This window comes from Rhinatrema bivittatum, chromosome 5 (assembly GCF_901001135.1).
Source record: "Rhinatrema bivittatum chromosome 5, aRhiBiv1.1, whole genome shotgun sequence".
Lineage (NCBI taxonomy): Eukaryota > Metazoa > Chordata > Amphibia > Gymnophiona > Rhinatrematidae > Rhinatrema > Rhinatrema bivittatum.
In genome coordinates this window covers 82305003-82329006 of record NC_042619.1, presented here as the reverse complement: position 1 = coordinate 82329006, position 24004 = coordinate 82305003, and the positions used below count along the sequence as shown (strand labels likewise).

The 24004-nt window shown below is 41.9% G+C and overlaps 1 protein-coding gene across 1 annotated transcript in view; it reads right to left on the bottom strand.

Annotated features, from left to right (window-relative positions):
• LOC115092047 (intraflagellar transport protein 88 homolog) overlaps positions 1-24004 on the bottom strand; it is a 353514-nt gene that overhangs the window by 180617 nt on the left and 148893 nt on the right. The window contains exon 15 of the mRNA XM_029602513.1: positions 18493-18579. Within this exon, the coding sequence (XP_029458373.1) occupies positions 18493-18579 (87 nt within the window). The remainder of the gene's footprint in view (positions 1-18492; positions 18580-24004) is intronic.

Genomic DNA, 24004 nt, shown 5'->3' with positions numbered 1-24004 from the left:
CTCCCCTTAATCTTGTGTGTACCTGCACTAAAATTTCACCATTAACCATTTTTGGAAACCCTAGATCCATAGTTTCTTTGCTATACCCAGATGTCCAGTCTAAATCCTTTAGAAAGAAAAATACATAGTAGAGATGTGAATCGTGTGTGATCGATCGTCTCTAACGATCGATTTTCGGGCTGGGGAGGGGGAGGGAATCGGATCGGTCGCAGTTTGGGTTTTTAAATATCATGTAAATCGTGTAAATCGAAAACCGGCACACTAAAACATCCCTAAAACCCACCCCGACCCTTTAAAATACATCCCCCACCCTCCCGAACCCCCTCAAAATGCCTTAAATACCTGGGTCCAGAGAAGGGTCACGGTGTGATCTTTTACTCTCGGACCTCCGTGCGTTGTAGAAATGGCGCCGGCGCTACCTTGACCTGTCATATGAAGGTCAAAGGTAGCGCCGGTGCCATTTTGTTTTTTTGTCCCCCGATGTCAGGAGCGTAGGAGATCGGCTCCCCGGACCCCGCTGGACCCCCCAGGGACTTTTGGCCAGCCTTGGGGGGGGCCCTCCTGACCCCAAGGACTTGTCCAAAAGTCCAGCGGGGTCCGGGAACGACTTCCTGCACGCGAATCGTTTTTCCATACGGAAAAACGATTCGCGGTAGGAGATCGCCAAAAATGGCGCCGGCCGTACGGCAACACGATTCGACTGCAGGAGGTCGTCCCGGACCCCCGCTGGACTTTTGGCAAGTCTTGTGGGGGTCAGGAGGCCCCCCCAAGCTGGCCAAAAGTCCCTGGGGGTCCAGCGGGGGGTCCGGGAGCGATCTCCTACGCTCCTGACGTCGGGGGACACAAAAACAAAATGGTTGCCGGCGCTACCTTTGACCTGTCATATGACAGGTCAAAGGTAGCGCCGGTGCCATTTCTACAACGCACGGAGGTCCGAGAGTAAAAGATCACACCGGGACCCTTCCTCTGGACCCCAGGTAATTTAAGGCATTTTGGGGGGGTTCGGGAGGGTGGGGGATTTATTTTAAAGGGTCGGGGTGGGTTTTAGGGTTGTTTTAGTGTGCCGGTTTCCCGCCCTCCCCCTTCCCCCGATTTATGATTTTTTGACGATAAATCGGGGGGAATTGTTATTGTATCACGGCTCTAACGATTTTTGACGATTTAAAATATATCGGGACGATATTTTAAATCGTCAAAAAACGATTCACATCCCTAATACATAGCTAAAACATTTTTGCCTTACAAAAACAGTAGGCTTATTACCCTGTGTCCATACAATTTAATGGTTACAGTAACACATGGAGGTTGATATTCAAACGTTAGATAGCCAGATAAGTAGGACTTATCCGGCTATCCAGTGGCTACTGAATATGCGTTTATATTCTGCAGCCACTAGTTAGCCAGATAAATAGTGGGCAGGCAACAGGCACATCAGGGCAGTGCTACTTAGTTGGTTAAATTATCCAGCTAAGTAGCGATATTCAGCCTTAGATAAGTTATTTGGCTAAGTTAAACCTGCTCACTAGCAGGTCTAAACTGGGATGGATAAGACTAATCCATCCAAGTAGTGATTTGTTTGGGGATTTTCAGCAGCATAGCCATGCTGCTGAATATCCCATTTAAGTTAGGTGGATATGTCTATCCAGCTAACTTAGCCGAAAAGCTAGGTTTTCAATATTGACCTCAAGTAGATTATAGACCAACAGACAACATGATTTCACAAAAGAAAGATCCTGTCAGACAAACAAATTTTGCTCAACTGAGGGGCAGGTGTGATGACCTTTTGGAACTGTCACTATAGAGGCCCTAGTCTTGAATCTTTTGAGCTAGGATAGGAAAAGTAGTGGAGGGAGGGATGAACCACTTGGAACAGCTCATTCTCTATGGTTGCAAAAATGGCCAGCCCCCTACTGCTATAAAAGCAGCATGTGGCATAGCTTAGTATGGCATTTTGGTTAGGAGGTTAGACGAGAGCAGGAGTGTGGTTTTTTTTGAGTTGTTCCCTGCTTGGGTACTGGGTTTTACAGCCTGGGCCAATACTGTAGCAGGAAAGGGACCAGTGCCAGTTCATATCAGAATAGTATTCAGCTACAATAAGCAGTATCTCAATTATAATCATCATTGACTTAAACATGTGCGTGAACAATTGCTGTGACATGTAACTTATACATGTGACTGTAATGTGCTCAATTGCCACTTCAAAAAACATGGCGCCCACAGAATACTTCTGTATATCCTATTAGCTCATATATTGATATGCCTAGGAATGTATCTATCTGCATTTTTGCTGTAGATATTGTTATTCCCATGATCTTTCTTATTTAAGAACATAAGAACATAAGAAAATGCCATACTGGGTTCAGACCAAGGGTCCATCAAGCCCAGCATCCTGTTTCCAACAGTGGCCAATCCAGGCCATAAGAACCTGGCAAGTACCCAAAACTAAGTCTATTCCATGTAACCAATGCTAATGGCAGTGGCTATTCTCTAAGTGAACTTAATAGCAGGTAATGGACTTCTCCTCCAAGAACTTATCCAATCCTTTTTTAAAACACAGCTATACTAACTGCATAACCACATTCTCTGGCAACAAATTCCAGAGTTTAATTGTGCGTTGAGTAAAAAGAACTTTTCTCCGATTAGTTTTAAAATGTGCCCCATGCTAACTTCGTAGAGTGCCCCCTAGTCTTTCTACTATCCGAAAGAGTAAATAACCGATTCACATCTACCCGTTCTAGACCTCTCATGATTTTAAACACCTCTATCATATCCCCCCTCAGTCGTCTCTTCTCCAAGCTGAAAAGTCCTAACCTCTTTAGTCTTTCCTCATAGGGGAGTTGTTCCATTCCCCTTATCATTTTGGTAGCCCTTCTCTGTACCTTCTCCATCGCAATTATATCTTTTTTGAGATGCGGCGACCAGAATTGTACACAGTATTCAAGGTGCGGTCTCACCACTGGAGCGATACAGAGGCATTATGACATTTTCCGTTTTATTCACCATTCCTTTTCTAATAATTCCCAACATTCTGTTTGCTTTTTGACTGCCGCAGCACACTGTACTGACGATTTCAATGTGTTATCCACTATGACACCTAGATCTCTTTCTTGGGTTGTAGCACCTAATATGGAACCCAACATTGTGTAATTATAGCATGGGTTATTTTTCCCTATATGCATCACCTTGCACTTATCCACATTAAATTTCATCTGCCATTTGGATGCCCAATTTCCAGTCTCACAAGGTCTTCCTGCAATTTATCACAATCTGCTTGTGATTTAACTACTCTGAACAATTTTGTGTCATCTGCAAATTTGATTATCTCACTCGTTGTTATTTCTTTCCAGATCATTTATAAATATATTGAAAAGTAAGGGTCCCAATTCAGATCCCTGAGGCACTCCACTGTCCACTCCCTTCCACTGAGAAAATTGCCCATTTAATCCTACTCTCTGTTTCCTTTCTTTTAGCCAGTTTGCAATACACGAAAGGACATCGCCACCTATCCCATGACTTTTTACTTTTCCTAGAAGCCTCTCATGAGGAACTTTGTCAAACGCCTTCTGAAAATCCAAGTATACTATATCTACCGGTTCACCTTTATCCACATGTTTATTAACTCCTTCAAAAAAGTGAAGCAGATTTGTGAGGCAAGACTTGCCCTGGGTAAAGCCATGCTGACTTTGTCCATTAAACCATGTCTTTCTATATGTTCTGTGATTTTGATGTTTAGAACACTTTCTACTATTTTCCTGGCAATGAAGTCAGGCTAACCTCCAGTTATGTAACATCTATGTAGATTGTCTACTGTTTGATGTCATTTTTCTGCATATCCAGTTACCTTTGTAAAATAAAAAAGTTTAGGGGACGGCAGAGAGAGAGAAGGCCATCTTCGGAAGTGGGGGAGACCTCAGACCATCTTATTTTATTTATTTATTTATTTATTTATTTATAGATTTTATATACCGAAGTTCAGGTAACAGAGTTACTTATCACTTCGGTTTACATTCCAACGGGCAAGCAAACAATGACAAAAATTGTCTTACATTGAACAGGGAGTCGAACAACTTGGATAAATATAACTTGGAAGAACAAGAGTAAAAAGAGTAGTAGTAGCTGGACTTGTGGGAGTACAAGCCTGCAGGCAGGGGAGGGATGGCTGAAGGAGGGGTAGAGGGAAAAGTGAAACTATCGATTTATTAAGCATAGGATGTATACTTAGGGGAAGGCTCTGGGTGAGGACAGTCCGAGGAAGCTGTGGAGGGTCCGTGATGTTATGGGAAAGCTTGGCAGAACAGCAAAGTCTTTAGTCTTTTTTTAAACGTGATTGGGCATTGTTCCAGCCTGAGGTCCGGAGGGACACGGAATTCCACTGTTTGGGGCGGCGGTGGAGAGAGCTCTTTTTCTTAAAGATGTTTTGATAGATGGAGCCTGTAGGGTACCTCTTTGCGCTAATCTAATCGGACGGGAGGAGGTGTGTAAAGTTGAACGAGGAATTTTGAGGGTCCAGCGGGGTGATGTGAATTGGCTTTGTTGGATGATTGATAAAAGTTTGTAGAGGATTCTCAATTTGACTGGGAGCTAATGGAGATCTTTAGAATTGGTGTTATATGGTCCCTTTTGTTGGACTTTGTAAGAATCCTAGCTGTTGCGTTTTTGTAAACGCTGGAAAGGCTTAAGGGAGTTGTCTGGAAGGCCGTGAAGAAGTGAATTACAATAATCGATTTTTGAGAAAATGATTGATTGTAAAACTGACCTGAAATCATGGAAGTGGAGGAGGGGGTCTTAGCCTTTTTAAAACTTGGAGTTTATAGTAGCACTCTTTTACGTGTTGTTGATGAAACCTGTGTAGCTCAGTTGGTTATTCATGACTACACCAAGGTTTCTGACCCGAGGGGAAAAGGCTGGAAGCGTCGTAGAGAGTGAGTTGTTTAGCGGAAGGTTGCCGTCCTGTGTGATCAGTAGGTACTCTGTTTTGTCGGTGTTGAGAATCAAGTTGAGGTTTGAAAGGAGGTTGTTGATGGAGAGAAGACAGGAATTCCAAAAAAGTATGGTTTTATGCAGAGAGTTGGTAATCGGTATAAGGATTTGGACGTCAGCTGCGTAAATGTAATGGGTTAGCTTAAGCTCGGAAAGGAATTGATAGAGCGGGAGTAGGTAGATGTTGATGAACCTTGAGGGACTCCTAGGGTGGAAATGAATGGTGGAGATTCTTTGCTGTTGATTTTGACTCTGTAATATCTGTTCTGGAGGAATGATTTAAACCAATTTAGGGCTGTGTTTTTGATGCCGATCTCCGTTAATCTATTAATGAGACACCCATGGTTCACTGTGTCAAATGCAGCCGTTAAGTCGAGGAGGATGAGCAAGCAGGGCTGTTTATTTTCAAGGTTCAGGAGAATGCTGTCTGATAGTGATAAAAGGAGATTCTGTATTACGAGATTTACGGAAACCTAGTTGCGTCGGGGAGAGGATGTTGTTATTATCCAGGAATTCGGAGAGTTGTTTATTAACTATTCTTTCCAGGATTTTGGCAATGATCGGTAGATTTGCAATCGGGCGAAAATTAGCTGGATTGTCTGTGGATAGATTTGGTTTTTTTAATAAGGGTTTCAAGATGGCAAGTTTGAGGGGGTCCGGGACCAACCCTGAGAAAGGGAGGCATTGATGGTCTGGGCGATAGGTTTGGCAATGTCTTTGGCACTAGCTATAAGAAGGTTGGATGGAATCGCATCAAGTGGGTGTGATGCTGGCTTGAGTTTCTTTAGAAGATTTTCTATCTCTAAAGCGGAAGTCAGTTCAAAATCCTCTAGGCTTGCCGAATATAGCGATGAGGTGATGGGAGGTTGAGTGGGATTGGAGCTGAGAGCCGGTGAGGCGGTGAATGGATAAGTTTGGTCAGGAACTTTCTTATCAGTACAGGAGGCAAATAGGTTAGCTATTTTGAATTTGAAATATGTGGCAAGTTCGGTGGCTTTGTTTGCTGCTATGTCATCTGGAATAGCAGATGCTGGTGGTTTGGTGAGCGATGAGACCAGGGAGAATAGGGCTTTGGATCAAAGATGAAATGATGGATTTTCTGAGAGTAGAAGTCTCTTTTTGTCTGAAGTATGACGATCCTGTATTGATGCATATGAGATTTAAAGGACGCTCGGTTTGAAGACGAGGGATTCTTACACCAATTCTGTTCCATTTTTCTGAGTTCCCGCTTCAAAGTTGTTAACTCTGGAGTAAACCACGGGTTTTTTTTTGTCCTTATTAGAGATGATATCCTTGGTAATAAGAGGGCAGGTCATGTCCGCCACTTTGTTTGTGATTTTAGACCATGAGGATAAGGCCGTGTCTGCGTCTGTGAGGTCGATTTGGAAAGGTGCGAGATGAGAGTTTCCTGGTTGCATAACTTTCTGAATTGAACAGTGGTTTTCTGTGATGCCGTGGGGGTTGGTTGTTGGTTTAGGAAAGAAGTGGAGATTAGCTTGTGGTCAGACCAGGGAATTGGCAGACAGATAGTGGGCGATGCTGGGGTGAGGCCTTGGTTAATGAAAATTAAATCAAGGGTGTGTCCTGCTTTGTGGGTGGGTTCTTTTATGAGCTGATTGAATCCCATGCAGTTGAGAGTGCTAAGGAAGGATTCGCAGTTAGGGGAACGAGGGGTGGTGTCCACATGAAGATTGAAGTCACCTAACAGGATGGCCGGCGTATCAGTGTTGATGTGTTTTACTATGCATTCTATTAAAGGAGACGGGTCTGAATCAAGATGTCCTGGGGGGGGGGGGGGGGGGGGGGGGGGGGGGGCGTAGATAAGTCCTATTTGAAGTTGAGAAGATTTAAAGACTGCAATTTCAAGGAAATGTGAAAAACTGGTCACCTGAAGTGACAATCTAAATTTTTTATTAGCTACGAGAAGCAGACCGCCTCCTCTTTTTTTTGGTTTGGGGATGGAGAAAATGTTGAAGGTTTGCAAAGGGAGTTGATTGAGAAGGACCGTGTCTTCCGGTTTTAACCATGTTTCTGTGATAGCACACAGGTCCGGCTGCTCATCCATGAGATAGTCATATAAGAGGTGGAGTTTTTTTGAGAGGGACTGGGAATTCAGAAGAGTTAAAGAGAATAGGGTAAGACCAAGTAGTTGGTTCAGAGGTGAGAGCATGATGGGAGTAAGTCTTTTTTGTTGTTAGTTGATCTTGGGGCACTCCGACTCCTCCTGGCTTGCAGTGGCAGTGATTTCTGGGTTCCCACTGATATGTGTGTAGAGACTCACCCAGAATAAATTATATTATATTAGAAAAATAATACCTTCCATACTGGTTTCTCTTTGTTTTTTCTATCTTTATAATTGTTACAACACTATTATGTGATTACTTGACTCTGAAAGATAACATATGTGGTCTTGCTATTATATGTTTTCTCTTCTTTATAATGCAGCCATACTTGCAGCTCAGCAATAGAGCTAACGGACATCTAGTGGAACTTAGTCACAATGCTATTATTTGTTAACTAGAGAATGCGTGTCTGTCTATGAGTATCACTTACATTATTAGGGATCTACAGGGATACATGCACTACTCTGTACACACATTATACACCAAAAGTTAGTTGCTAGTCTACACATTTTAGCCCATTTGCCATGATCAGTTCTTACTGTTCTGTCCTCCTCTCTTGTACTTGGGTGTGCCACTTTGACCATTTGTAAGTGGCACAAGAGGGAAATGATATGTGTGCCTGAGCTTGAAACCAACATGGAGATGGCAACTGACCTAAAATCCTCTGCTATCTTAGCCTTTCTGGCTAGGTGAACTTTAAATGCCCTATTGAGCCTGACCAGGAGGAATTCCAAGGACATCTGGACAGCAGATGAAGCTGGCAACAATTTGTGATGCCTAATTATAGGGTCACAAGAGCAGAAGGCAATGGTCAGAACATCAGGCTAGAATGTCGATTACAGGGGCATCTGTAATCACAGCACACAGCCTAAGATATAAAGATTGCCCTGAGCAGCAAGATTTTAACAGAACAAAGGATTATCTAAAGAGTGATGGTAAATGGGCCCCAACTTGGAGAACTGGTCAGGGTAATTTAGGGATAATTTATCATGCTGTTGACATGACAACCTATGTAAATGATACTCCAGGTAGTCACACAACTTAAGAATTTCTGACCTAGTACTGTATTGTATTTTACCTATAAAAGAAGGATCAGTTCTTGTATACAAACAAGATGCTGGTTGGTCAGTTTGTCAGAGAAATGGCATCCAGCATCTCCCAAGAATACTTATATTGCTCAATAAAAAATTATACTCTCTACAAAATTTAAGTATAGTGTTCTTGTACCCTTGGAGAAGTGCCATAAGTGTGTTTGGAACAATAGAAAAAAGACCAAAAAAATAGCAAAAAGGAAATTAACTCAACAGGTTAATATATATTCTGCTATAACATGAAGCTCTTGTCCCATCTCTTAATGAAAGTATAATGCGATCTTCATATGTTGTCACTCTGTGCAAATGGCTTAAATATGAAGCCTATGAGGCACAAGGACTTTCTAATCATAGGTTGCTTATAATGAGTTCGGAGGACAGACTTCAGGACCACATGAGAAACTGCCCGTTCCAGAGTTAAGTGCACATTACGTTTTCATAAGCAGTGCACCTCTCTGATGCATCTATATCTCCAGTCAGGAGAATACACAAACTCAGTATAAGCGACCTATGATTAGAAAGTTCTTGTGCCTCATAGGCTTCATATATAAGTCATTTGCACAAAGTGACACCATATGATGGTCGCATTATACTTTCATTAAGAGATGGGACAAGAGCTTCATGTTATAGCAGAATATATATTAACCTGATAAGTGTGTTTGGCGCATAACATCACCCAGCGCCTGATGTCATCTTCCCAGCCCCATAAAAGACCTGCAGTGGTACACTGCCGCCACCGGTGCATCACCAAAGGGGCGCTTGGCTTTGATTTTTTCTTTCTTCATCATTGGATGGACTTGGATCCATTTCAGAGTAAGACTCACTCTCTCCTGCTGATATTTCTTGACATAGAGTGTTCAGAAACAAGTATCACTGTGTCAAGTTGTTGTAGGTCTTTGTAACTTTCATAAAGTATTTCAACATAAAAATTATTTATAGAAGAAATATTTTCCTAGCTAATACACTTTCACCTGGTGAAGCTGAATTAGATGAAAAGAGGGCCTTTGTTGGGACATAGTAGGTGGAAAGATTTTTATAAGGACATAATGTTGTTATACATATATATAAATAATAACACATGGTCTTATTAAATGGACATATTTGTGGGATATATGTATTTTTAAACTTTTTTAATTTTCAGATTTTTCCAATTTAGCAAGTCAAAAATAAGACATCCAGAATATAGAGGATTAACAAAGGAAAAAAAAAAGAAAAAAAAATTACATTGAAAAGAAGATATGTCCTATAAGACCACTATGCGGGGACCTAAATAGGAAATAAAAAACAACAAAAAGGAAGGCATAATATCAAATTAATCTCACTATATAAAACAAATTGGATTGCAACATTAGGCATGAATAGGTAGGGGCCCTTCTTGATTTTGGAGAAAACCTTCCAGCTGATCAGAATCAAAGAAAATATATTTGTTAGTACCTGTTTTTATAATACACTTACAAGGAAATTGCAAAAGAAATGATGCACCCATATCAAACACTCGTTGCTTTTTAGCCAAGAAAAGCTTCCTTCTAAGTTGGGTCACCTTAGCAACATCAGGAAATAAAGCAAGTTGTTGATCTAAGAAGAATTTGTTAGCAGAGCGAAAAAAGATTTTCATTGTCCATATACAATCATGTTCCAAAGCAAATACAACAAGCAAATAAGCAGTACCCTGTATTTAGGTTCTTGCAAAAAAGTTGTCAAATGTTCTAATGCATTAACATGTGGTGAAACATGACTATTAGCATTCCCACTTTGTCTAAAGGGTAAATAAAATGCTTTGGTAATAGGAGGAACCGAATTAGGAGAAACTTTAAGAACTCTATGTAGAATTTCTTTAATAATTCGATTGGAGAAATACTCAAAGATTTAGGAAAATTAAGAATTTGCAAATATAATTTCCTCCAACACTTCTAATCTACGTTGGATAGATTCCTGACCTTTAATCAAAGATAGATCACATTTCCCTAAAGAATCAGACTTTTTTGTCTAAAGACGAAATATGGTCTTTAAAATCATGAGAGGTCTAGAACAGATAAATGTGAATCGGTTATTTACTCTTTCAGATAATAGAATGACTAAGGGGCACTCTATGAAGTTAGCAAATAGCACATTTAAAACTAATGGGAGAAAATTCTTTTTCACTCAATGCACAATTAAGCTCTGGAATTTGTTGCCAGAGGATGTGGTTAGTGCAGTTAGTGTAGCTGGGTTTAAAAAAGGTTTGGATAAGTTCATGGAGGAGAAATCCATTAACTGCTATAAGAGAATAGCCACTGTTATTACTGGCATCAGTAGTACGGGATCTTCTTGGTATTTGGGTACTTGCCATGTACTTGTAGCCTGGATTGGCCACTGTGGGAAGCAGAATGCTGGGCTTGATGGACCCTTGGTCTGACCCAGTACGCCAATTTCTTAGGTTCTTAGACACATCCCTAGCATATCAGAGTATGAGCTAAAAGGATATGCAGAAGTATCCTGTGGGCTCCATGTTTTTTGAAGAGGCAATTGAGCACATTACAGTCACATGTATAAGTTACATGACACAGCAATTGTTCACTCACGTGTTTAAATCAATGATGATTACAATTGAGATACTGCTTATTATATCTGAAAACTATTTTGATATGAACTGGCTTTTTCACCTATTTTAAAAGACATTTGATTTGGAGACTTATCCAGATAAGTCATAATCTGAAGTAGAGCTGAGCTGGCCGAATGATTTATTCAGCTAACTCTGATATTTGAAGTTAACCAAATAGGGCCTGCATTTATCAAAATGCGGTAAGTACCGCATGTGATTGCAAAAATTCAGTTTATCGCAAATTGCACTAATTACCTATGTGAAGAGCTAAGTTAGTGCACATTGCAATAACATTATCAGAATTTGCAGTAGGTGTTAGACCTGTTGTATTTCCTGCATATGACCACTGGGTGGACTGAGAGATTTGGACAATGTTCTCTCCACCTAGCTTGATGTTACCCAGGTAGAGAGTCCATCAAGCTAGGTTGAGAGAACATTGCCCAAATCTCATCTTGAAGTGAGTTTCCTCACTTCGAAGGCCATCAAAGCTTCACAAGAGACCACTGTTCTGTTCGTACGTTTCACGTAGAATGTCAAAGTGGCCCTTAACCCCCTACACTCATACCTAAACCCCACCTCGAGTTACTAGGTGGGCCCACCATAGGGATACCAATACCTACCTATGGGGATGTCATTATGGCCAGTCTCTCTCTCTCTCTCTCAAATAGGCCTGACATCGCAAAAGGAAATGAAATTTTATCGCACAGCCTAACGCAATTCAAAGAGGTGTTGTTAAAATCAGCATTATGGCTGTGCGATAGTTCTTCGCAGACAGGCTAACCCAGCTCACTCTCCACCCCTAACTCCTCCTATTTTCTGAATTTGCATCGCACCATACAATATGGTGCTATCGCATGCAATAAGCCCTTAACGCATGCAAAAAAGCCTTATTGCATTTTGATAAATGACTCCCTAAGTTATTTGGCTAACTCAAAACATGGCAAACAGCAGGGTTAAAATTATCCAGGTACACATAGCCAGTTAACTTTAAAACCTGATAAATTTAAAACCTATAGGCCGAATTTTTATTCCGCTGCGCGTGTAAAAAACGGGGGTTATGCACGTGACTGGGCCTTGTGCACACCACGCACATCTTCAAAGGGGCCCTGTTATGCGCCGAAGTGCCAGGCCCAGATAAAGGGGCAGTCCGGGGGGCAGGGTGGGGCAGGGCTGGACGTGGCCAGTACAGTGGCCATGCTGCTGTGCCGGGGAAGCACATGCCAGCAGCCTGCCGGTGCGCGCAAATTACTACTGCTCCAGAGGAGCAGCAACTCGAAAAATAAAAAAATAAGGTAAGGCAGGAAAGGTTTAGGGGGTGGGGAGGAGAGGGGAAGGGGTAGGAAGGTTAGATAGGGGGGTAGGGAAGTTCCCTCCCAGTACTATAAACTGCTGTCCTAAGTTTGGTTATTGATCTATATATGGTAACGCAATGTTATTTGTTTCTTTCTCTGGTACTTGTTCCTATTGTATATCCTGTTCTTCATAGATCTGCTTCTGTTCTAGGTTGATCAGTTCCTGTTTATTGTAATTTCAGTTTCTCTGTCACACATTTTGAGCTCTCTCAGTGGAAAAGCGTGATCATAAATAAACAATAATGATGACGAAGAACATTCAATGGGATATTCCGCTGAAATTCCTGATAACTCATCCGGCTAACTTTTAGGCCGATACAGTACAGTGCGCTCCGGCGGAGTGCATTGTTAACCCACGACTGGACGCACGTTTTCGACGTGCTAGCTTTACCCCTTATTCAGTAAGGGGTACTAGTGCGTCGAAAACGCGCGTCCAACTCCCCCGAACCTAATAGCGCCCGCAACATTCAAATGCATGTTGATGGCCCTATTAGGTATTCCCGTGCGATTCAGTAAGTAAAATGTGCAGCCAAGCCGCACATTTTACTTTAAGAAATTAGCGCCTACCCAAAGGTAGGCGTTAATTTCTGCCGGCATTGGGGAAGTGCACAGAAAAGCAGTAAAAACTGCTTTTCTGTGCACCCTCCGACTTAATATCATGGCGATATTATCGGAGGCCCCAAAAGTAAAAAAAAGTAAAAAAAAAAAAAAAAAAATTTAAAATGGGCCCGTGGCTTGCAGGTTGAAAACCGGACGCTCAATTTTGCCGGCATCCAGTTTCCAAACCCGTGGCTGTCAGTGGGCTTGAGAACCGACGCTGGTAAAATTGAGCATCGGCTGTCAAACCCGCTGACAGCCACCGCTCCTGTCCAAAAAGAGGCGCTAGGGACGCGCTAGTGTCCCTAGCGCCTCTTTTTGCCGCGGACCCTAATTTAAATAAATTTACTGTATTGCGCGCCTGCTCTCCCGCGATTTTTACTGTATCGGCCCGTTAGCCAGATAAGTTGTCCATTGTAGCTTGTTTTGAAAACTGACCCCCAAGTGCAGAAAGCAGAGCTACCAAAAGTAGAGCAGTGACAATTGTCAGCTATTACATATTTCATTTAAAAATATTACAAATAATGGAAACAATAATCAAAACTGTCCACAATGTGCAAACTCCACAGGTATTTTTATCTTTGGGGTTTTGCACCAATGATAAAAGCAAAAGCCTTCCTCTAAAAAATTACCTGTAGACATTACACCTTTCAGTTAAATTACATAGATAGGTCTGAATAATCAAACCTACGTGCATAGCTCCACACTCTGCCCCCTTCGCTCTGCAGGTAAAAGCATGCATTTTGTTGACCAACATGCATACAGGTGAATTTTAAAAGGCCGGTGTGCACCAACATTGGAAGATACACAAATGTCAGGCCGGTGCGTATTGAGCGGATTTTAAAAGCCACCCGAGTATGCCAGTATCTCCTGCTGTAAGCACAAATGAAAAGCTCCAAAAATGGGGCAAGGTGTGGGCATGATATGGGTGGGACATGGGCATTCCTGGATTTCAGCTTCAAATTAGAACAAATACTTATGTGCATTGGCATGTGCAGGGGTCCCCTGCTGTGTAACTTTACTTCTGCTATGGAGGATGTGTACATAATAAAATAAATAGGCAGATCGGTGGGGTTTTAAGCATCAGCACTAACAGAGGAGAAGGGAGGTTATTAAACTAGGGGGATTTGGAGGTCCTATCCCTTACCTGGGCAAACTGGTAATGGCATTGGTGCGCTTGTCTATTAAAATCCCATTTACACAGTGGAAGCCGTATTTGCGCGCATAGGAGCTCGCACATGTGTGCACAGTCAGGCTATTTTATAACGTGTGCATGCCGTGTGTCCCTGGGCATGGGCTGATGAACACACACACATGTGCGCCTGCATGCCTGTTTAAAAGTTACCGTCATTCTTTTTACCTATGGACAAGTTGGGCAATGATGATAGCACTTATTTCTGCAGGTAAACTGCTATTTTACCCATTGAAAGGGTTTTCATTATTGCTTTCAAATTCTATAAATACATAATGCTTTAAAGTCACATTTTCCAGAACCTAAATTGAAAATAAAATGTTTGCCTAACTTTTGTTGGATGGTCTCTATCGTCTTTCATTTTCTGTCTTTTCCTACCCTTTGTCTATTCCTTTCTCCATTTTTTTCCTACCTCCTTAATCTCAAACATCATTCACTTTTTCATCTCACGTCTCTCCTCTCACTGCCTCACTTCTTGTTAATCCCCAATTCTTTCATCTCTGTCTCTGTCTTCCCATTTCTCCTTGTCCTACCATCATCATTGATCTTCTGTCAGTAAAGAAGGCTTGCTTAGCAGGACTAAACCCAATGATTTTCTGGATATTGTTATACTATGCATGATTCTTACATTTCAGTGCTCTAGCATTTCTTTGTATGTCAAAGAGAGAAACTTAATGTTACGCTTAGCTGGCTGCAGGGTAAGCCCGTGACCAATTGCACTCACCAGCTGGCCCCGGCTCTGGAGCCGAAGCTACCGACACACCATCATTGCTCTTCTGGCATTTTTCTAGGCCAAAGGAAAGGAGCAGAGAATACCAAGAGATAACGTTAGCGTCTCGCTGGGGATTTAAATCCCAGCTGCGCTTCCAGTTGGTGCCTCAGCAACGGGTCTCCTGCCTAGTGCAGTACTGTTGCTATTCCTTCCAGTGTTCCTGCATCCAGCATTGCTGATCCCAGCCTGTCTCATCCAGCCTTGCCTTGCCCAGCCTGTCTCGTCCAGCCTTATCTTGCCCAGCTTGTCTCATCCAGTGTCTCCTCGCCTGTCCTCATCCATTCTTCAGCCTGATCTCCTGGTATTGTCTTTTTGCTTTGGACCTGACTACACTTGCCTGCCATCTGTACCTGATCATTGCTTTGAACCTGACCATGTTTGCCTGCTGCCTGGACCCCGACCACTGCTTTGGATCTGACTACGCTTGCTGCTGCCTGGATCTGAACATTACCTTTGATTTAGACTACGCTTGCTTGCCACCTGTCCTGACCCTTGGCCTGTTCCTGGTACCTCCTGACTGCTGCCTGTCCTGGCCCTGGTGTGTCCTTAACTCTTGCTCCCCCTAATGCCCTAGGGACCCACCTAACTCCTGCCAACCGCCAGAACCCAAGGGCTTAACCAGCAGGGGAGACTGCTGATATAGGTATAGGTGAAGCTTTAGTCTGTCCCACTTCAGAGTGCATTTGCCAGCTGTCAGCGTGCGCCTCGTAGATTCGCTTGTGAAACTGCGACTTTCTCTTTCTATATTGCAGCTGCAAATTCTCTGTAATATATAGACTTTTAACAAGCTTATCTCTCATATAAAATATTCTTGTAATACAAATACCTGTACTTGCATCTATATTCTACTACTTCTATTCACTGCCACAGGGAAACTGAACTCAGGACCTTGCATTTATATTACTACTACTACTATTATACCTTCCTTCTCTTTATTTTCTCTTCCATCTGTCTCTCACCCATTGCCCATACCCAACTGTCTCATTGTTTCTCTCCTCCCTTCTAGCCCCCATCTTCTCTTCTTCTGGATCTGATCCTCCCAGCCCTCCACATTCCCCTCTCTCTTTAGCTCTCAGAAATTCCTAATCCCACCATCCCATCCCTCCTTCTTATATGTCTCTTCCACCTCCAAGATCTCCATCTCCTTTTTCCCTCTGTCTAAGCTGTTTATCATAATATCCCTCCATCTTTCTCCCCTCCTTATCTCCCCCTCCTTTTCTGCTTTTTACCTTCTTCTTTCCACACCACTTTCTCTCTCTTATCCCTCCTCAATCCTTCTCTTAAGCTGCAAATCTTCTATTTATCAGCAGTGCCACCCACTGCCTTACACTCTCCTTGGCAGCCCAACAAGGTCACCTATGCCCTCTTCCTCCTTGAGCACTCAGTGCGGCTGAACTGAATCCTTTTCTTTCCGGTGGCACGAGTCATAAAACTTTTAAAACGTGCTCATCACCACCAGTACAGGTAAACAAAACATCAAATAATTTGTAAGGGTGCCTTGGCAGAAACAAAATAGAGCAAAAATGTGAATATATGAAAAGGTTTTTTTAAATTTGGGAATAAAACCTAACCTGACCAGGCGACACTGCTTGTCCCATGCTCTCTGCAACAAAGAAGTGCCTATGGTTGATCCAGCTATTCTGTTGCTATAGTGAGGAGCAAATGTCACAGTGGCATTAGGTCAGAAAAGGATGATGACACTAAACTGTTCAAATCATTTTGACAGAGTGCTAATTTCTTTCTGATTGCGCTGTATTGAAATATTTTTGCCCATTTCCAAAGCAAAGTGAACTCTACATACAGACTTCATATACCACCTTGTGGCCATCAGTGAACTGAATATTTTTTCAATAGCTGAATACTGTTTTCTTGGAGAAACAGATTTCTCATATTCAGTAAGTATACTGTAGGTGAATTAGAGGCCGTTATTCAGCCAGCTGGGCATGGGTAAAGTCAAGCAACTTTGTCCAATTAATTTTATCCAGATATTCATCCTATATAGGTTTGGGATTAATATCTGGTCTCAAGTTAACAGGACAAAGGTGTCCAGTTGCTTTGAGGTCTGCAGTTACCAAGCTAACTGAATCAGCTCGTGCCGAATATCAGTGCTGACCGGCTAGGGATGAACAGTGCCCCATTGCCCCCAGTGCTGCCTCTTTTTGTCCAGCAACCATTTGCTTGGACAAATTGTAGCCAGTCAAGCTGTGGGGGGAGGGCCAAATTTGAAACATCTGGGTTTATCCAGCTAACTTTAGGATACTGACCCCTTGATTACTTACTTTGATCAATTTCACTTGATTAGTTACCTTGGCTGCCAGAGCTCCACCACTGCTGCTGCTCTCAACACGCAGAGTTAGTTGCATCTCCCCATCTCACTCAGCATAGGGATAAGAGAGAGGATGGAAGGACACATGAGAAGCGGCTCAGGAGGGGGAAGAGGAGGAAGTGATGTATACAACGTGAGTGCGGCAGAAGGCAGGGGCCAGCTGTCTGCGTGCTGCCCATTAATTTTCACATGCTTGCTGCTCATGTAAGTGGGAAGGAGAGATATGCATGACTACATATGTGCTAAGAAAGGAGCTCTGCATATTTGAGAGCTACCGCCGGTATTTCTTGTCCATAGTCATGAACGGCTTTGCCAGCTGCTTGTAACGTGAGTAAGAGAGCACAGTAACTCTGCTTTGTATTTGTTAAATCTCTTATACCTACTCGATACTTCTCTATCTTTTGCTTTGCTGTGAGCAGCGTGCCCATAGCCAAGCTAAAGAAGTCTTTTAAGGCTGAAATAATTAACACACATAATGATCCCCACATTGCCACCGATGACCTGGCCTTTTTTCAGGACAAGATTTTCTAGCTGAAGGAATTCCTGAAATCCAGCAGATACAGGGATTCTGTCATGCATCCATGATTTCTCACTTCATGTCATTCATTATTTATATACCACACCTATCAGACTAGCAACGCTGTCCTGGGTGGTTTACAACAATTTAAGAACATTCAAAATAAGTACAACCATTAAAAACATCTACGGTATTTCCTAACCCGATCTCTCCCCCTTCCCAAAAGGAAAAGAAAAGAAGAAAGGGAGAGAAAGAGAACTAACATTTAATCCATATGGTGATGACAAAGAATCATTCTAACATCCTGTATTCCTAGGCCACATGTGAAGCTTATTTAATGTATACAATTTTATATTCTGCTACCTCCACAAAGTGTTCAAAAAGCTTAGATTTATAGGTAAACTATGAGATCCAGATTTAGAGGTTAGCTTTGTACCATAAGCCACAGATGTCATAAGGCTTCATTCATTAAATTATGGATGACTTTGTATTTCTATTTATCCCACATTTTTCCTTCTTTTCTGTACAGCCCCCCCCCCGACGCACACATTTAGAAAGCTTGCCCAGGAGACAGAAGCTTACTGTTCAACTTACTCTCAGTGGTGCTTCTTCAGCTGGTTAGGGTTAGCAGAATATGTCATCCTCCCCACCCCCCTCTTTTCTGAGATCCAGTGCATTGCTTCAATTGTATGCCCAACCCTTGCTAGCCCTGTTCAACAGGAGACTTGAATGCCTGCCATATGGATAATTTTTAAACCAGTAACAGTAGAGAAAATCAAATCCACAAGTGACTTATAAAAAGGCATTAAAATAGTGGCAGTAAACAGTAGATTTAGACCCATCTTTGTCAGTAATCTACATGTGTGGGTGGCTTCATTTTTCTCCCTTAAATTTATACAACATATAAGGGCAGAGATAAAGATGCACGGTTTACCTTATATAATTAAACACATCCTCTTACCAATCATAGCCTACAGCAAAGGATGTATCAATAACTGGGGCAATCAGTTTAGCACCTGTCATGATGTATTTCTCAGCCAAAGCTTTCCTGAAAAAAAGATTTATAAAAGACTCATGTGATTAAAAGATAAGTGGGAATGTTGTTAAGACAACTTTAGACATAGGGAAGGTAATTTTGTAACAATGCAGGAAACTTATGTAGCGGCAATGCACATAAATTACACAAATTTTCAAAGCAATCATAAATTCACTTTGAAAATTATTTGTAAGTACATACAGAAACTCACCTACAGAAAGTTAGAGCTACTATTCATAACCCATAACTTGTGCTTGTGAATTCACTCGCAAGACTTTTTAAAATCAAAAGTATATGTGTAAATCCAAACTCCATCCCAACTACACCCCCATAATGCCTATGTTTTGTGTGTGTCAAAATATGTGTGAAATTGTGTTTTGTGCATACTTTTATGTGCACAAAATGGGAAATTTTATAACAACCTATTTACGCGAATAAAGCAAAGTTGCTTACCCATAACCAGGATTCTCTAGACAGCAGGATAAATCAGCTATAACCAGTGGATAATGTCATGTGATGGTTCTGACACAGACCCAACTCTCAAGAGTTTAGAAGTCTTTCCAAGCATGTGCGGGAATTACCCTGCACAGTTACTGCCTTGTGAGGCCCTCAGTCTTAACCAGAACTTTATGCTTAAGCTGAGTAGTTGACTCTCAGGGAGGTGGGAAGGTAATAAAAGTATGGCTGATTTATCCTGCTGTCTATGGAGAAATCTGATTATAGGTAAACAACTTTGCTTTCTCTGTCAAGCAGGATTATTTCAGCCATAATCAGTGGGGAGTCCTAAACTGAAAGTTATTATGCAGAGCAACTACTAGAGAATAATCTAGATACCACCAGTAGAGGGTGTACTATTAAGTGAACAGACTCTGCAGAACTGCTTGTTCAAAAGTATGGTCTCTTGAGAACATGGAGTCCAGACAGTCGTGGGACATTGAAAATGTGGCTTAGTGATCAAGCAGTTTTGTCTATGTCTTCAATAGAGATGGTCCTCAGAAGAGCCACTGATGTTACCATGGTTCTCACTTGATAAGCCTTGACAGAATCCGTGATTTGTAAGTCAGCCAGTAGCTCTTTTGGCTACTGATTTTTCCAACTTGTTGGGATCGAAGAACATGAACAGCTGAGAAGCTTGACAGTGAGGCTAAGTCCTCTGCATGTAAAATATTAGGGCTTTCTTACAGTCCAAGGAGTGAAAAGCCCATTCTCCTTTGTATGTGTGCTATTTTGGAAAGATCATAGGTAGCAAAATCGTTTAGCTGAGGTCAAATGTAGTTACCACTTTCAGAAGAAATTTTGGGTGAGTGCATAGAACAACTTTATTGTGAAAAAAAGCTGAATATATGTCAAATAAGCAACAGAGACTTTAATTTGCTCACACTTCATGCCAAAGTTATGGCCATGAGGAACACCATCTTCCAAGTGAGAAACTTCAGGTCTGTTGACTTGAGAGGGTCAAAGGGATAGACCAAAAGATATAACTTTGTATTGGTAGTGTCTGGAATTCACTTGGAAGCACAGAAACCGCCAGCAGGAGGGGTGTATTGGAATGTGGGTGTAGACATCTTTGAGGTCCAATGAATATATCCAGTTGTTCTCCTGAATGAATGGGAGTACCAGTTTGAGGAAAGTCATCTTGAATTTCTCCTTCCAAAGATATTTGTTTAGGGAGCATAAATTCAGAATTGGATGGAGACCCCCTGAGCATTTGAGGATGAGGAAGTATTGGGAGTAGTATCCTGCACTGATCTGGTGTTTGGGCACCAACTGAATGGCTTTTTGCTGGAGTAGGGATTGGATCTCCTGTTCCAGAAGAGGTAACTGAGAAGAATCCCTGAAATGGGTTGTGTAGCATGGAAGAGTGGATTAGGAGAGGAAATTCAGATGATAACCCTCGTGGACAATTTGAAAAACCCATTGATCCAAAGTGATGTGGATCCACTGCGAGGCAAAGATGTTATTCTGCCCCCTACCGGAAGGTAAGGTTGTGACTCGGTGTTCCTCAAAAAGATGGTGGAGTTTTCTGAAGAGACAACTGGGAGGGCTTTTATTGTTTCCTGTCTCTTGGATGTCCTCTAGCTGGAGCCAACTGAGTTTGAGAACGCAGTTGCTGGAATGATTGAAACTGTTGCGGCCTGTAGGGTGGAAAATATTTGTATGGTTTCCCCTGTTATAGTATGGCTTCCTATACTGTTGATAGAAGCATCTCGATGTCAACTGAGTGTCTGATTCTGCCGACAGACTGAATTGCCATGTCCTACTCTTTTAATTGGGACACCATATCCTTAGGTTTTTCACTGAATAGATTATCTCCCAAGCAGGGAAGATTGGCCAGTTTGTCATGCACATCTTTTCTGAATGAACTAGAGCGGAGCCAGGATGTTCGACAAGCAGCTATAGCAGTTGCCGAGGTTCTAGAAGATGTCTTGAAGGATTCATATACTTCCCTGAGTAGGTGGTATATACCTTCCTGCATGTCATAGAATGGCTGAGGTGTAATCGGTTGGCCTGATTCAGAGCACAGGAAAGCTTTCAGTAACTTTAAGGTTTCGTACAGATACTGCACCATATAAAATTGGTGCTGCTGTATTCTTGATATCAACATAGCACTCTGGAAAGTTTTTTTGGCATACTCATATAGGAGGACTAGAAGCATGTAGTCTAGACTTCTTTGCACGTTTCATTGCCAACTCAAAGACAAATGATTGGTGAGGAAGTTGAACAATGCCGTATGTGGTCAATTTTTGTATTCTGAATTTTAAATCGAACTTCCTGGAAACTGGAAGAATGGAATGAGGGGACTCCTACATCTTGGACAAAACTGAATCAAGTAGCTTATGTGATGTTGGTTCAGCCGGTACATCCAGAATTTTTAGTATTCCAAATACTTCCTCTCGAGGGTCAGGAATTTTATGGATCTCCACTCCTAGTATGTTGTCCAATTTGTCCACAAATTTTGAATAGGTGAGATCATCCAGAGGAAAGGAGTGGTATGGAGGCTCCTTCGGTGGGTCAGAGGGGTTTCCCATTGAATTGTCCAGGGAATGATCTGGTGGAGAGCCTTGGATGCTGATCAGAGGAGAGTGTTGAACTATATCAGGTTGTTCCTCTGGAGCTGGTGATGGCTGCTCCCTAGAAGAAGGAGGAGTGGTTGATGGATCTGCATCTCCCCCTGGTCCCAGAAGATGCGGAGGAGAAAATTGTGGATGCAATGTTGAAAAAAGATTTTTTTATGGTAGAGGAGATCTGGTCCATGGCCTGTTGTAGTTGAATGGCCTGTAGATTTGTAGCAAATTTTGAATGGTGCTGACCCTCTTGAGAGAAATGGGAAAGTTTATCCTGAGGATGTATCTTTGCGGATAAAATTTCTATGGGTGGTTGCGGCTTCCAGGATCCTTGCTCCCGATCAGGAGGTCTAACCTTGGGCGAGAGCACTTCCTGAAGTTTGAGGTGATGTTGTTGTGAACAGGAAGATAAGCCCGAACCTACCGAGTGGCCCTCAAGTGATGAAGCTGATTGAGAACTAATCGATACAGGGAGAGGTGAGACCCAGGGAGGTTGAGATAGAATCTCCTGGAAGGGATCTGTAGGGTGAATTGGAGATCTGTGCTTATGTCAAATTGATTAGGTTTTGCCAGTCGAGTCCCTGATTTTTTGTGATGCATGCATTGATGAATGCTTCATGTGCGTCGAAACCGCGCCACACTTAACATGGCTAGTCTGTGTCGATGTGTAGTGCTTGATGGGATGCAGCATATGTTGTTCTGTCGACTTGTTCTTCGTGGCCTGCACAGATGCAACGTGCATTGAGGCCCACATTGATGCGTTTTTTTTCTGACATTTTTTCTGACTTCTTCAACACATTTTGCACTCTAGTCAGGCATTGATCTTCCGATAGCACTGTCGATGCATCCCCTTTGGGCCACTTTGGACCTGGAGTAGATTTGGGTTTCTTAGGTGGCGTAGCAATTTCAGCCTCTGAAAAAAATCAGATGCTTCTTACTCCTTGGTTCCTCCGAAGAGGCCCTCCTGGCAACCTCAGGAGACAATGACTTATGCCCCAGAGATGAGTGGATGGAGCGTCTCAGTGAGGGTACATAATTACCTGAAGTCGATGAGGCACCTTCCCAGTCTTGGAGACTGGCGATTTTTGCTGTGCTCTCTCCTTGCTCTGGGAGACATGCGGCTGCAATCCTTGCATTTCGCTTGGTCATGATCTGGACCTAGGCAAATGTAACAATAGTTATGGTTGTCAGTGATGGACATTTGGGGGGTAATTTTCAAAAGGAGTTACATGCGTAAATGTAGCTACTATTGTAGCAATTTTCAAAAGCCATTTACTCAAGTAAATTGCACTTATGTGAATAAATCCTATAGACAAGTCAATGGCATAAATTGTAGCAATTTTCAAAAACCCGCTTACTCAAGTAAAGTGAATTTACTCCAGTAAACCTGGTTTTTACTCGAGTAAATGCTTTTTAAAATCAGGCCCTAAGTGTCTGCAGTGACAATATTTAAATCCTGGTTTCTTGGGGCCTGACATTACAGCACTGAAAAGTGCTGTTTGGGGAATCGCTGACATGATGAAAAAAAAAGAAAAATAGAAGAAAACTAGAAGAAAACCTGAAGAGGCACGCAGAGAAGAACATATTCCGTGCCTGAGCGCGGAAAAAAAACAAACTGAAGATACGGTTATTGCGCTTCGCGCAGGAAGTGCCACAGAAACACAGTAGTTCAAAACTTTATCTTAAAGAAGAAAAGGTCCGCAAGAGCACCGTTGGGGACATCACCCAAATAGCATGGCTGATTCAGCTTGCTTAGCGATGGAAAACAAAGAGGATCCTACTTTGTAGGGTTGTGTTTTAGTTTAAAGATTGAGACAAATTTTTCTATTCATGTAGAATACATTGTATAATTATTTGTGGGAAGCGATACATTGTAAATTGAGAGTTTTCTAATATGATACATTGTAATTGTTGATTGCATTGGTTGGTTGCATGTAAGTTGATGAATAGGGAAACAGAGAGATAGGTTTAACCAGTATGAGTGGATGTATGGTGTGTGTGTGTGTAGTATATTGAACAAGAGTAATCCAATATATATTCAAGAGAAATCAAGGATATATATTTTTTATGCATATGTAGGAATTTTTGACTATAAATTGGTATATGTTATGGTATCTGCTTTAATTTTTTATATTTATTGATTGTAAAAAATGATTGTACTTTGTACCACATTATATTCCTGGCATGTATAATGATCAGGTATTTTTTAATTTATTGTTAATTAATTAAAGATTTACATAAAATATTTTCAAATATATTTGATTCCTTCATGTCATGTACCTATCTTAATGAGTGCCACCATCTTCTGCACTTTGGGGTAGATTTTCAAAGGGGTACGAGCGTAGGATATGCGCGTACCCCCCGAAAACCTA